Raw genomic sequence first — 14,608 nt, 5'->3', positions numbered from 1 at the left:
CAGCCTCCTCCACCTCCACCTCCTCACATAAAAAGTAATCTAAAACGCCCATTTTATTATTATTATTTCTTTTGTTTCTTTTTCGTATTTTGTTCAGGCATATCAGTATGTCTTTTGATAGGCATGGAGGCCAAAGTAGCCAAGGCACCTTGAAGGATCTTCTTTTCACCGATACGTACAATCAAAGCATTTCGCTTGTTCAGTTGGACTGTTGTTTCCAATGCAAGTTCATCCTCCTAATAAAGTCAGCAAGTAAGATAGATAGGCTAGTATTTACCTTCAGTGTGGTTGGATAGCGAGCCATTCTTTTCTCAAGTATCGTTTGAACCTTCTTCTTGGCTTCTTGAGTCAACTTTGGCCTTGGCAATTTTTGCTTTTCTTGCATCTTTTCAAACTCATCCAATGTCGTAGATAAAACGTGCACTAATAAGAATTAATTTGCTTGATTTAGATAAATTATCGATTTTACCTGACACGATAAGCTCCAATGGGATTTCATGCGTGGTGTCTATCACAAAACATCTTTTTTTTTTTAAAAAAAATTTGGCTCTTGTTTTCTATAAGAAAGAACTTACTCGTCCAAGGCACCTTCTTCCATTAAGAATTCAATCTAAACAGAGTTCGTCAGTTGAACCAATAGACACACAACATTACCTTTCTATCCACTATGGCTTTGTCTTGGTCGGGACAACAAATCTCAACCACCAAAGGACCATCAATCTCGACCAAATCAAATTCGTTCTTTTCATCTGTAAAACCATATTTGCGTAACAAATCTGCATTACATAAATCACCATATGTATTATAGATTTGCTCGCCTTCTTTAATGTCCTTAATGGCCTTCATTTGAAGACTGTCTGTCTCATGAAACAAACGAGCGTTGTTGTAACCTGTTTTATGGTTTAACATATCAGCCATAGGTACCATTGAAATAAGGCCATTGTCTTCTTCTTCTTCTTCTTCTTCGCTATCTCCCCCTTCCTCGACTGTCTTTTGAAGTTCATCATTAAAACTATAAGCCATAATCAAAGAACCACAGGTATGAAAGAGCTCCAAAGTATGAACAGTGGCATCAAACAAGTTTGCGTATTTCTATATCAAAGTGAATTAAAGCACAAGAACACAGAGGATCTTACTGTTATCAATGGTTTGATTTCATTCTCAAAAGTAGCCTCGGCTTCTTCCTTACCAATCTTGGCTAATCAATCATTAGTTACTACTTGAATTCTTACTTGACAAACATACAAAGAATATCAGTGCCTTCCAATGCCTTCAAGTCACTTTCTTCCCAAAACATAGGTGTTGTGAAATGCTTGGGTAAAACATCTATACGCATGAGTGACGCTGATTTGGTTAGGTTGGATTACCAAAATAAGGCTTCCAGAAAGAGTCTTCCTTTTGACTTTCATACATCATACATAAAATAAGTGGACTCCAGCCTGTTAGTTGACTCATGTCTTGCTCCATGCCTTCTACATGACGTAAAGTACTTGTCAACTGAGACAAAAGAATTGTTCTAGGAAGTGAAAACAAGAGCTCTCCTTCCTTGACAAACATCAGTATTTCCATACTACTTTTTTTTTTGACTACCTTGATGTCTTTGGTAGCAATGACACCACGACCTGCATTTTCTGAACGATAGTCCTTGATAGCGATCTTGCCGTTTAATGTCGTGCCATTCTTTTCAAGCCATTGCCAGAAGGCCACACTCTTCTCTTCAAAACTAGACATGATATTAATGCATTTTTTTTTTGCGCGCGCATCTTTTAAGAGCAAGGTGGCTTTGGTAGGGTGGCTTGTATTTTTCTTTCTCTTTCTTTTTTTTTTCTCTCTAGTTTTTGCAACATGGAAGACAAGTACAGCGATTTCAACCGAGATCAACTGTTGGAACGTATCAAGGAACTAGAATCTCAACTTATCGGCAATACAGATGATGACATAGAATTAAAGCATAAAAACAAAAAACGCAAGACTACCGAAAAAAGACCTTTTGATATGTCAAAATACACACAGCGAAAAATCGCTCTCCGTGTTGCCTATCTCGGTTGGAACTATTGCGGTTATGCCAGTCAAAGCAGACCTGAAGAGATCCCCACCATTGAAGACATGTTATTTAAAGCCCTCTTAAAATGTCGATTGATTGAAGATATCGAAGCCAGCGATTATAGTCGTTGTGGACGTACAGACAAGGGCGTCAGTGGGTTAGGACAAGTGATTGCGCTCAACGTGCGCTCCAAAAAGCTTCAGTCGGATCCTTCGCCTGATCTTTTACCGCCTGACCAAGAATTTCCCTATATTGACAACTTGAACCGTATGCTGCCACCTGATATTCGTGTGTTGGCTTGGGCGCCTGTCCCTGACGATTTCAGTGCACGATTTCATTGCACAGCACGTACGTACAAATATTTTTTTGCTCGCAACAAACTACAGATCGACAAAATGCAGCAAGCATGTACTTATTTTGAAGGACATCATGATTTTCGTAACTTTTGCAAGATGGATCCATCCAAAAACGTCCTGAGTTATGAGCGCCATATTATCTCCATGAAAATCGATCCTGTCGAACACACACAAACAGCAGGGATTAGTGAAGGATCTGAATTCTACCAAGTGACATTAAAGGGCACAGCGTTCTTATGGCATCAAGTGCGGTTCATGATGTCTGTCTTGTTCTTGGTCGGACAAGGATTTGAAGCACCTGAAGTGATACGCGATTTATTGGATATTGATAAAGTGCCTTCAAAACCAGATTTTCCGATGGCGAGTGATTTGCCTTTAGTCCTCTATGATTGTGAATTCAAGGATCTGAATTGGACTTATTCGTTTCGAGATACAGTATATGACCCGCTTCCTTCTTCCTATCGTACTTATCTGCACTACAGTGAAGAATGGACAGTTCAGATGATTCGTAGTTTGACGTGTCAATACTATCTTACAAAAGTAGGTGAATTCCCTGTCAAGATGGAAGATCAAATCGTTAGAACAATGCGTGCATTTGCTGAAGCACGGGGTGTGATGAGCCCTGCTGGCGTGGCTACCATTGTACTGGGTGGTGGAAAAGAATCCCGACTGACAAAATATAAATCTCTGCTTGAAAGACCTCGGTGTGATACAGATCAAGTCAAGAAAGAAAAGTTTGAAGTACGTAAAAAGAGAAAATTGGATAGAGCAATGCTAGATTAAGATACCTTCTTTATTGTGTATATATAAATTCTTTTTTTATTTTTTATTTTCTACCCCAGCGACTTCGGATAGAGGAAGTCCAACCAGGAGCGCCTTCAAATCCATTTCTACCGTATTGATAATCTGCAAATGCTTGATAGATCTCTTGTTGTGTGTTCATGACAAATGGACCATGTTGCACAATGGGTTCATTGATAGGTTGACCAGCAATTACCACAAAATGACAATCATCAGAAAGAGATTCTACAGGAATGAAATCACCTTCATTCTGACTCAAGACCAACGTATGATGAGCCTCGGATCGATGCTCTGATCCACCAAACACAGCCGTGCCTGCAATGGTATAGATAAAGCCCGCATAGTGTTTGGGAATCACTTGTTCCATCTTCTTGCCCTTTTTGAGCTTGACATCGATAAACATCGTGGGTGTGCGTGTCATGATAGGACTTTTGGTACCGTACGATTCACCTGCAATCACCTTGATCGTCACACCTTCTTCAGGCTCCACATGCATGACTTTTTCTTTAGGAAATTCTTGATAGTTGGGTTCAGCCATCTTGTCTTTACTACTCAGATTCACCCAGAGTTGTAGACCATGAGCACGACTGTTAGTAGCAGGGACTTCAGCATGAACAATACCCTTGGCAGCAGACATCCATTGTAAGTCACCTGGACCAATGCGGCCTTTGTGTCCCTTGAAATCTTCATGCAGGAATTCGCCTTCCAACATATAAGTCACTGTTTCAAAACCACGATGAGGCTACCTTATTGTTAGTCCTAGCTATTGAACATCACAACTTACATGGTCGGGGAACCCACCAGGTGCATGCACATCAAATTCATCCAGCATTAAAAATGGATCCAAGTTACGCAAAGCATAGGAGCCAATCGAACGATACACACGGGCACCTTCACCATCCATTTGTTCTCTTGAAAGGACAGACTTGGTGATTGTTCTTGGGATTTTTTGTATTGTTTGTTCCAAGACAGTTGTAGACATGGCAGTAAAAAGTAATTGAAGGATGTAAATAAACTTCATGAAAACAAACTAGGATTCACCATGGTGCTTTTATACTGTCCTTTTGGATTTCAAATCATTTGTAACGATTACCAAGCGATTACAGCTCCGATTTGTAAGTCACAAAGGAACATGATTCATGCAAGTTGGGATGATACGGCAGAGTATATACGCTGCCATAAAAAAGTTTTTTTTGTAGCTTCAAAAGTAGAACCATACAACATTTATAATTAGCAAGATACAAAGATCATTTATAGTGATTTTGAACCAAAAAAAAATAGATCTGTTCAAAATGGCCAAAAATCGTGTTGGACCAAAGGGGTGTAATCGAGGCTCTTTAGATTCGATCTTCGATTCTGAGTATCTTTTGAGCTTTGTGAGCTGAAAAATGAAGCTATCGATATGGTTAAATATGAAGAATATGCGTCAAAAGTTGTGTTATGTAGCTGTAGTTTTTGCTTGTAATCTTTATATAAAAACTTGATTGATATGGCCCAGAAGCTAGAAAACATGCTTGGTCAATTTGCTCAGCGTATTACTTATAGACTTGCTATTTTATTTACATCATTGAATCCGCAAGACATATTTCTATAAACTTTATTAGGACATCAAGAAGAAATAAAGTCTCCTTCTACCAGTTTTTGAAAACGGATGGATTTGGAAGATCCCAGAGAAAAAAAAAAGAGATCAGTCAGCGATTTGCTGCTGGGTTTTAAAACAGTCGCGTCAAAAAAAGAAAAAAAATGAAAGGAACAGTTGCAACGCGTTTGTTTTATTTTTTTTTATTGCTTAATTATATACGCACAATGCAATCATCTCCACCAAAAAGAAAGCGAAATGGTTCCACCAAGCAAGATCGCACTTCTTATCAACATAGCGTCTATCAAGCAATTCGACAGCGTTCACTTGGACATCCTCGTATTTTCGGTAGAACAGTCAAAGGTACGATCGTGATTGAACTTTTTATGCTTAAGTTTGTATAGTATCTGCAAGACCTTTATTACCGTTGTTTACAAGTCCTTCCAACATGGTGTATCAATTTGTGTATTCTGATGGAGGTGGTTTTTGTACGCCTCTGTATTGTGATTTCGCACATCGAGCTGAAGATGGCCGTCTGTTGGCTGTGGCTGATGAAGAAGGTCGAGTTTCTTTATTACGCACAGACAAAGACAACGATGTGAATAATTATGATTATCATCAGTTCTTTAGCTGTCATAAACATGCTATTTCAGATATTAAATGGAGTAAAGATGATACTGCACTTGCTACTGCTTCTCATGATCGTACAGTTCGTCTTTGGGATCCAGTAACAAGATCATTAGTAGTTGAATTTTCAGGTCATGAAGATATCATTAAATCAGTTAATTGGCACCCTACTAATCCAAGTGAGTTTGACTATTTTTTTTTTTTTATGTGTGATTGAATCCTAATGATATAGACCTTATTGTAACCAGCTCAAAAGATGGTTCTTACCGTATTTGGGATGCAAGAGAACAACAAAAACAAAAACCAAGTAAGATATACTGAATGGTTTTTGGAAATACTAATATCATCAAGCGGACATGTCTACTTTTCAAGTGTATACTCCTACCATATCTGTTACTGAAGCACACCGAGGACAAGATCAACAATCGAGAAAGAAGAAGAATGGACCAAAGCCACTGGTGATACGATCCGTGACGTGCGCTTTATTTATGCATACAGACGAAACCAAGGTTATTTCCAGTGGTAGTTCAGATGGATCCATCAAGCTGTGGGATTTACGTGCCAAAAAATCACCCAATGTATTAGCATCGACTACATTTACAGCTGATAGTGGCAAATTAAACGGCGTTACAGACATGAAGATTGATCATTCAGGCACCAGGCTATTTAGTGCTTGTATGGATAATCAGATCTACATGCATTATTTATCTGATCTTTCAAAACCTGCTATTCATTTCACTCACCAAGATTACAAAGTGGGCACATTTGACGTCAAGATTTGTTTATCGCCTGATGACAGATTTCTGGCGTCTGGCTCTTTTGAAAAGAACTGCTTTGTATGGGACATTGAAGAACCTGAGCGAGATGCATATCTATTTGAAGGCCATTCACAAAAGATTACTGGTGTGTCTTGGAATAAATACTCTTCAGATCAGGTAAGGTATATCCTCATTTTGATCAATGACTTAGTCTATTTAGTTTGCTACTTGCTCAGAAGATTTCACTACGCGTATTTGGTCTCTCCAATTTTAAACTGCAAATAATATGATACCCCCCCTCTTTTCTTAATACTTGTTACAGTTTGGCTTGAATCATAAATAAAGAGTTCATAGACCATAAACTAATGTACACAGATCTAAGTTGTTTATTTGGTTTCTAAATCATTTTGTTCAGCTTCCTCTTTCATGGCAGTCAAGATCATTTCTTCTTGAGTGGTTGCTTGTTTCTTAACATTATCTTTAAGCTCTTCTTCGGTCTTGTCTTCAAGCTTTTCTTCAGTCTTGTCTTTAAGCTCTTCTTCGACCTTGTTCTTAGACTCTTCTTCGGCAAGGACTACCTTGTCTTCTTCAGCCATCTCTTTGAACACTTCTTTTTCCATCTCCTTGGCAAGCGTCTCTTGTGCCAAACGCTGTTCTTCTTCTTCCTTTCTACGCAAAGCTTCTTCTTGAGCAATTCTTTCTTGTTCTTCCTTTGCAAGACGTTCTTTCTCCTTTCTGGCTTCTTCTCTCTGTCTCTCTTCTTCTGCTTTTCGGTCAGCTTCTTCTTTTTCAAGTCTAGCCTTTTCTTGAGCCACACCTTCTCTTCTTTCGGCTTCCCTCTTTGCTAAACCGTTGGTCACATCCAAACGACGAAACAAAGTTTCGATATACTCAATCACACTACGCTTTTTAGACTTGATAACAGCCACCAACTCACGCTCAAATGGATTAGGATCAGCTTCTGTGCCCATAATAGCCGTCAAAGGTCGAACTGTATCGATTTTTTCCATTAACTGCAACAAGAGTTCGTTAGAGTGAGCCAAAATGTATTCTTTTTGTTTAAAGGCCTTGTCGTCACACGTCGTGTCTTGGATATCTTGCTCGACTTGTTGCATATGGGACTCGATTTTTTCGGCTTCTTGTTTGTATTGGTTCAAGACACGCACCGTGTTGCGTTCGGCACGACGACCTGCTTTTCTGCGTCTGACTTTTCGGTCGTCTTCCACTAAATAGTATGCGATACCAGAACCTAAAGCAAGAACAGAAAGAGCAGCAGCACCATATATCCAAGTGGTGTTGGTACGGTTTGTTTGTAAGTTTGACATATTGGCCAAAAAATAAAAAAAAAAAAATAATAATAATAAAAGAAAAAGAAAAAAATGTCACACTATTTTTCGACTAAAATGTTGCATGGTTCAAAGTGGAAACTCATTTTAGACCCCCTGAAAGAAAGAAGAAGCTCTCAGTAACTTTACTTGCACGTCTAATTTTCAAGTGTTTAATAGCTTCATACGTCGAATTAAAGAAAGCGATGAATGCTCTGTGGTATCGCCACAAGTATCAATAGCCGTTTGACATTGACATACTCTCTTCTGTTCTCTAGAATGCCATTGACAGCTTTCATAAAATGTAAATTTGTTTTTTAGAATAGTGAGAGAAAACCTATTGTTCATACGATTTACATGAAGAAAGATATCATACGAATATGCATTTATTTTACAGAAATTTACAAGTAATCGTACCCAGCACCACTTCTCACTTTGACATGCTTTTTTCCTTTCTTATGCTTTTTAGATCCAATATTGGCATCACCAAGATTAGCTTGCACCATGGCCATACGTTCTTTTCTGCTTATCGCTGTACCATCATCAGCAAGTATACGTTGATGAGGATATAATGTAACACGACCACCTGTCAAAGAAGAGTTGGCTGACATCTTGCCGCTCACTTGAGGCCGAGAGAATTGCTTTTCAAAGAAGGCTTTATCGACAGCTGCTGTCTTTGATCCGGATTGATTGGGTGTGCCATCAGCAGGAGCAACATAATTTAACGCAGTGGCAGGTACACGTGTGGTAGGAGCTAGTTTCTTGACTACTTTAAGGGCAGCTTCATTGATTTCTTTGTTAAATTCTATTCCATCCACATTGGGAGGAGGGTGACAGTATAAGAGTTTACCCTAATTCAAGATCAGTATCATCTATTATCTTTTGTTACTTACATTCACATAATCCTTCAAGATGTATCTAGCAGCACGGGCTTCATCGGGATTACCTTGACTAGAACGAACATAGCCACGAGCAATAGCATAAGTGGCACATAATTCAGAACTTGTAGGAATACCAGTACCACCATCTTCAATAGGTACTGTGCGGATACGAATACCGTATGTTGCTTCAAGGACAGCTTTAGGAATACGTTGGGCAACAAGTCCACAAGGTCCACTGTATTCACGCAATTGATCAATAGGCAAGACACCGTTACAGACTTGATCAGCCTTAGTGGTTGAGAAAGTAGGGAACACAAGACCAGGGCAATCACAAAGAACAAGAGAAGATGTCAAGTGAATAGTCTGGAAATGCTTTGTTTTACCAGGTGTAGATGATACAGAGACACGCTTCTCACCAATAATGGCATTGATAGTACTTGATTTACCTACATTAGGATAGCCCACTAAACCAATGGTTACTCTGTCTACTTCACCATCTTCACCTAATAAAACATATTAGATACATTCACATATAGGATTCTACCTTTAGTAATAGGTGTATGAGCAATAAGCAAATCTAATAAATCAGTCGTTGTACGAATACGAATACGATCATCGCCAACATTCTTGTCTAGTGAAGACTTGGACAAATGCTCTGTAATTTCTTCAAGCTCTTCTTTTGTTTCCTTGATCTCTTGTGTTTCTTCTACTACATCTTTATCTGAGTCATCTTCCTTTTGTTGTTCATGAGCATGAAGACTTGCTTCTAATTCTTGACGTTGTCTTTCTTCTTCCTCTTGTTGTAATTTTTCAGTAGCAAGCGCAGCAGAAAAGAAAGTATATTTGATACCTTGAGCATCAAAATAATCTGCCCATTGTGTTCTTTGCTTTTCTGTCAAGAAATCAGCCTTGTTGATCAATAACAAATTGGCCTTGTTATCGTCAACTTCCTTTACATACTTCTCAAGGTCAGCAGATCGAAACAACATAGGGTTACGAGCATCCACAATTTGAACAATTAATTGGGATCGCTCAATCACACGCCACAATTGACGCCATACTTCCAAGTTCTTTTCAAAAGGTGTTAATAATAATCCTTCTTCATCTTCTAATCTAGCCATGCTACGACGCCATTCTAAAAAGCTTTCTCTTTCATTACGTTGTACTTGTTCTGCTGTCATGGATTTATCCCAGTGAGGTCGACGAGGTACTGATAATTTATCCAGATTGGCTTCTTGCTTTTCAATACGTTTTCTTTCTTCTTGGTCAGAAGGTAAAAAGGGATTTTGATAATCATTTTGGATTACTTTGACGTTAAGACGCTCTAAACACTATGTTAGTTCTCGGTTTACGATCGGGTGTGTGAGTATTACCAGCAGTAAAGTCTGTTTCAGCAAGAGCAGCAGTACTCAAAAAAGCATCCAAATCATTTTCTTGAGTAATACTTTGCATTTTGACCCACTTAGGTTCATTTTCGATATCTGTTGTATGCTACGTAAAGAATAAACAACTTGTTATTGTATTTTATACAGGACATACCAGTTTTCCTTCGTCAATAGCAATAGCCTTTTGGCCTTGGAAACGGGACTTGATAACAGCTCTACCTAAGGAACTGGTTTGCTTCTTCTTGGGTGGCATAATAAACTTGTAGGGAAAGTAAGAAAAATATTTGAAAAGCTATTGTATTAAGACACTATTCAATTCGCAAAAGTAAAAGCCGTCACAAGCCACACATTGACTCAGTCAGCTCAGGTCATGCATACGCATTTAGTTATGACTTTCTAGAGCATTCATGAGTAATTTTTCAAGAAAAAGCATTTTTTCTGTAGCACTATGTTGAGTTCTGTAAAAGCAAACCAAATTCTCTTTAACGATAATAAATCAAGGTCATGAAAGAATAAAGTAATGGTTGTTTATATTGAAACCACAAACTGTTTTAGCATGCCTTTTTTTTTTTTTTACTTCCAATGTATTTCAGAACATTTTTTGCAAAGATATCTGACTGTAAAAAAAATCCTTTTTCGAACTAGTCTTCCTTCCTTTCTAAATAAACATCTTAGAAGACTTGGGGATGACGAACTTAATCACCAAAGCGTTGCACAATACGTCAAGCAGTACACAAAGAACCTCTTTTACCTAGAAAATGCCTTTTCTTTTCAATCAATAAAGGACTTGTCTCTTTATACAGTATATAATAAGCTATAATTAATACTCAGGAAGTATGGAATCTTGAAATGATAGCCTAAAAAAATTATCCCACACTATTCAGCTTCGGGTCCCCCTTTTCATGATGCACCAAACCAAAAACGATATATACTTCTCCGCTACAAATACGGTTAAATTTAATCCTTTTGAGGAATTTTTTTTAGTCTGATGAACAAAAATTCCACGTGGGGGTGTTACGATACACAAAGAATAGTTTAGTTCTTTGAAGATACCCCCACACACACACAAGACTTTATATTCAAAAAAAAATTAAGTGTACATTTATTTAACAAATTACAAGGGGGAAAAAACTCTAAGTGAATAAATTATTGGTTCAAAACTTGTGCGGCATGAGAAGTTTGCACAGAAGAAAGACGACGCAATTCCTTGGCGTTCATACTCTTGCCACTCTTACCCATAAGCTTGTTGGCAAAGTTTTGAGGACGTTCCATGGAGCGCAAAGAACGAGTTCTGTTGGCATACAAACGACCAGAGGTACCAGACATTTGAGAAGCACGACGAGAAGCGACGGCCTTAGCATCTTCGGGGTTGTTAGTTCTAGGTTCAAAGACACGTTGCATGGCGAACTTGATAAGATCCATAGGAGCGAACCAAACAAAGTTCCAAATCCAGACAATACCGGCCCAAGACCAACCACAACCTTCAATATGGGTGAAGCCCCAGTTAGCATAAACAGCGATGAACATAGCAACCAATTGAGCAATAATGAAGGAGCAGACAAGCAAGATAGAAGGACGTTCAGTGAAGAACCAACCACGAGAACGGGTGATGAAAATCAAAGCTTGAGAAATAGTGGAGACTTGGAGGTAGACAGCAGAGTGAAGGACAAAGTCGTTGGGATTATCAAAGTGCTTGACACCAAATTTAGTGCTGAAGAAGGTAGTCTTCATGGCAACAGCAACGAAGGCGACAGTGGAAGCAGTGAGATAAAGACCGTAGACAATAGCGTAAGAGAAAATTTCCTTCAAGTTCCAAGCATCAGGGAAAGGAGAAGGACGAACACGATCCTTGGAAATAGTCATGATAGTACCATCGTTAAGAATAGCAATAATCAAAATCATGAAAGGAGGGAAATCGAATTGGAAGGCCCAGATAAGAATTGAGAAACCAACAACAACACGAATGGTAACGGAACAGGTATAGATAGAATAGTTACGCATACGTTGGAAAATTTGACGAGAACCAATGATGGCTTCAACAATGGTAGAAAGACCAGGAGCAGTCAAGACAATATCAGCAGCGGAACGAGCAGCATCGGAAGCATCAGCGACGGCAACACCGACGTTAGCCTTGGAAAGAGCAGGAGCATCGTTAACACCATCACCAGTCATGGCAACCATGTAACCCATGTTTTGAAGACGTTCGACAATTTCATACTTGTGTTCAGGGTAGACACCAGCGAAACCATCAGCATGGAGAACCATTTGGTCAACATCAGTGTAACCAGAACCAGGAGGAGGACCTTCCTTCAAAGTCTTGGACAAGAACATATTGTCACCCATACCGAGACGACGACCAGTTTCCTTACCAATAGCGAGTTGATCACCAGTAATCATCTTAACAGCAACACCAAGAGCCAAAGCGCGGTCAATGGTTTCCTTAGTATCAGATCTAGGAGGATCGTAAATAGGCAAGAGACCAACAAGCTTAAAACCAATGCCTTCACCATCAACTTGACCGTTAGGGATTTCATCAATAGCAACAGCAAGAGCACGGAGACCACGACGAGCGAATTCATCGACATCGTCGTTAAGAGCCTTGATAGTAGCATCGGTCTTGTCACGAGAACAGAGATCCAAAATCATGTGAGACATACCCTTGGTGACACGGTAGACTTTGTTTTCAGCAATATCTCTGTAGGTAATTTCAGTACGCTTGATGACAGGGTTGAAGGGCTTGAAGTCTAATTCTTCAACACCTTCACGAGCCTTAGAGGGATCAGGCAAAGAGTTGACAATACAGAAATCGATAGCATCTTGGTTTTCGAGACGAGAAGCGTAACCACAAAGACGAATGACATAATCGCCGTCGTATTCGGGACCGTAAGTCTTGATAGTAGGCTTATCGACAATAAGCTTGTTCAAGGTCAAGGTACCAGTCTTGTCGGAACACAAAATGGTAACAGCGGCCATTTCTTCAATAGCAGTGATACGGGTAACGATGGCCTTGTGTTCAGCAAGTTGCTTGGCACCAATAGCAAGGGTAACGGAAAGGACAGTAGGCATGGCAATGGGGATACCACCAATGAGCAAGACAAGGATGTTATCAATACCACGTCTGTAATCGTAATGGAAAGCAGCGTATTGGACAATGATGACAATAACCATAAAAGTACAGATAGTGACTAAACAGAAGTTACCAATCTTGGCCAAGATAGATTGCAAGTGACCGACATCATCACCGGCTTCACCGACAAGTTTAGCAGCACGGCCGAAGAAAGTATTGGTACCAGTACCAATGACAACAGCTTCAGCTTCACCTTGCTTAACAGTGGAACCTGAGAAAACTTCATCACCAGCTTCTTTTCCGACGGGCAAGGATTCACCAGTAAGAGCAGCTTGATCGATAGAAACATCACCGTGAGCCTATCAATTTTGAAACAAGAACAAGTATGGTTAGAACATGGGTCTCACATCTTCAATTTCAGAGTCCACTAATTAAAACTCATTTTTACTTACAGAAAGCAAACGACCATCAGCGGGAATAACGTCACCAAGCTTGATACTAATAATATCACCGGGAACAAGTTCAGCAGCTTCGAGGGTCTTCCATTCACCATCACGTCTAACCTTACATTCGGGGGCAAGAGAAGCCATCAAAGCCTTGACAGCATTACCAGCTTGACGTTCTTCCAAGTAACCAATAGTAGCGTTAGCAAGCAACAAGAGAACAATACCAATGAAATCAGGGTAATCAGGAGGTTGACCGAAACCGTTGGAAAGAGCAATGGCAACAATAGCGGCAGCTTCCATGACCCATGAAAGAGGATTCCACATGAAACCCAAGAACATCATAAGAGGGTTAACTTCCTTAGTCTCAAGCTTGTTAGGACCGAATTTCTCAGTACGCTTTTGGGCCTCAGCAGTAGTCAAACCACCAGTCTGTGTCCTAAACGTAAATAGGTAAGTGATACACAATTCTATACACAAAATAACTAATATACATACTGCAAAAGTTGCATGACATCTTGTTGTTCCATAGTAGAAAGATCATATTTGTCTTTATCGTAGAGCTCTTCAACAGTGATGTTGTGGAAATCACCAGTGATCTTGGCGCGAGGTTGTTCGTCAGCCATGATAATAGAGGAATAAAAGTAAAATGTAAAAGTGTATTAAATTAAAAGTAGTAAACTAATTCAAGTTATACAATTCTATAATTGATTCAATAATTGAAAAAGTGGTAAATGTGTGATTTATGTGTGTATAATGAAATGATAATGAAGAAGAAGAAAAGAAAAAATTCAAATGACTATGAGTTACTTTATATTTATATTCGAATGAGTTGAGATCGAATTTGGTTGGTGTAGCCGTTTGGAACAATCCGAGCAGGGGGTTTTTATTTTTCCATTTGTAAGACCTTCAGTAAGCGATTGACGAAACATGTTGCATCGTTTTACAATACTTTTCCTTCTAAATTCAATCAGCGCATGTATGAAGGAGATTATCCAATGACAACGATCGATAGTCTATTCCCCGTAACTATTATCCCGTATTGTATCACGTCCTTTTCCCATCCGAAATTGATTCGTTAATATTCGTTTGTTTTATATGATTTCATATATGTAAACAGAGTGTTTTTAGTAGTCAATTTGTGCAACTTTTTGATTATGGTCTGTGCTATAAATTTTATCCTTTTTTTTTAAAGGAGTAGAACCATTGTTGTAAATGAATGAAAGTAAAGATAGCATTGCTTCCTTGTTTAGGAAATAAGCTTACCAATGAGCTCATCTATTTAAAATTGTAAATTGATTCATGATGCGAATTGCTTAATCCAAACATAGGTTTGGCAGAT

The 14,608-nt window shown here is 39.0% G+C and overlaps 7 protein-coding genes across 7 annotated transcripts; 2 read left to right on the top strand and 5 right to left on the bottom strand.

Moving 5' to 3' along the window:
- On the bottom strand, positions 1 to 1,725 carry B0P05DRAFT_538703 (uncharacterized protein). Its single transcript, XM_051577867.1, has 8 exons — positions 1,591 to 1,725; positions 1,368 to 1,545; positions 1,246 to 1,326; positions 1,137 to 1,198; positions 655 to 1,092; positions 576 to 610; positions 470 to 522; positions 1 to 423 (listed from the first exon to the last, which is right to left on the bottom strand). Exons 2-8 carry the CDS (start codon positions 1,465 to 1,467, stop codon positions 200 to 202), a joined length of 993 nt encoding a protein of 330 aa, XP_051435706.1. The 5' UTR covers positions 1,468 to 1,545; positions 1,591 to 1,725; the 3' UTR covers positions 1 to 199.
- B0P05DRAFT_66575 (pseudouridine synthase) lies at positions 1,553 to 3,204 on the top strand. The gene has a single exon (XM_051583822.1). The coding sequence runs from the start codon at positions 1,846 to 1,848 to the stop codon at positions 3,181 to 3,183; it is 1,338 nt and encodes a 445-aa protein (XP_051435705.1). The 5' UTR covers positions 1,553 to 1,845; the 3' UTR covers positions 3,184 to 3,204.
- Positions 3,205 to 3,226: 22 nt separating this feature from the next.
- On the bottom strand, positions 3,227 to 4,183 carry B0P05DRAFT_468426 (RmlC-like cupin domain-containing protein; the record flags this gene model as incomplete). The annotated part of the gene is made up of 2 exons (XM_051574434.1): positions 3,227 to 3,943; positions 3,986 to 4,183. The coding sequence occupies 2 exons, from the start codon at positions 4,181 to 4,183 to the stop codon at positions 3,227 to 3,229; spliced, it is 915 nt and encodes a 304-aa protein (XP_051435704.1).
- Positions 4,184 to 4,971: 788 nt separating this feature from the next.
- On the top strand, positions 4,972 to 6,495 carry B0P05DRAFT_66529 (WD40-repeat-containing domain protein). The gene is made up of 4 exons (XM_051583821.1): positions 4,972 to 5,586; positions 5,640 to 5,714; positions 5,759 to 6,342; positions 6,386 to 6,495. The coding sequence occupies exons 1-4, from the start codon at positions 5,229 to 5,231 to the stop codon at positions 6,437 to 6,439; spliced, it is 1,071 nt and encodes a 356-aa protein (XP_051435703.1). The 5' UTR covers positions 4,972 to 5,228; the 3' UTR covers positions 6,440 to 6,495.
- Positions 6,496 to 6,534: 39 nt separating this feature from the next.
- B0P05DRAFT_538691 (uncharacterized protein) lies at positions 6,535 to 7,514 on the bottom strand. Its single transcript, XM_051577866.1, has one exon. The coding sequence runs from the start codon at positions 7,488 to 7,490 to the stop codon at positions 6,552 to 6,554; it is 939 nt and encodes a 312-aa protein (XP_051435702.1). The 5' UTR covers positions 7,491 to 7,514; the 3' UTR covers positions 6,535 to 6,551.
- A 56-nt stretch (positions 7,515 to 7,570) lies between these two features.
- Positions 7,571 to 10,098, bottom strand: B0P05DRAFT_538688 (uncharacterized protein). The gene is made up of 5 exons (XM_051577865.1): positions 9,911 to 10,098; positions 9,745 to 9,862; positions 8,916 to 9,695; positions 8,384 to 8,874; positions 7,571 to 8,341 (listed from the first exon to the last, which is right to left on the bottom strand). Exons 1-5 carry the CDS (start codon positions 10,007 to 10,009, stop codon positions 7,892 to 7,894), a joined length of 1,938 nt encoding a protein of 645 aa, XP_051435701.1. The 5' UTR covers positions 10,010 to 10,098; the 3' UTR covers positions 7,571 to 7,891.
- Positions 10,099 to 11,414: 1,316 nt separating this feature from the next.
- B0P05DRAFT_66471 (E1-E2 ATPase-domain-containing protein) lies at positions 11,415 to 13,757 on the bottom strand. The gene is made up of 3 exons (XM_051583820.1): positions 13,276 to 13,757; positions 11,673 to 13,182; positions 11,415 to 11,614 (listed from the first exon to the last, which is right to left on the bottom strand). The coding sequence occupies exons 1-3, from the start codon at positions 13,609 to 13,611 to the stop codon at positions 11,562 to 11,564; spliced, it is 1,899 nt and encodes a 632-aa protein (XP_051435700.1). The 5' UTR covers positions 13,612 to 13,757; the 3' UTR covers positions 11,415 to 11,561.
- Between the last annotated feature and the right edge of the window lie 851 nt (positions 13,758 to 14,608).

Source organism: Gilbertella persicaria, assembly GCF_025201335.1.
Source record: "Gilbertella persicaria strain CBS 190.32 chromosome Unknown B0P05scaffold_16, whole genome shotgun sequence".
Lineage (NCBI taxonomy): Eukaryota > Fungi > Mucoromycota > Mucoromycetes > Mucorales > Choanephoraceae > Gilbertella > Gilbertella persicaria.
This window is presented reverse-complemented; position numbering and strand designations above follow the sequence as displayed.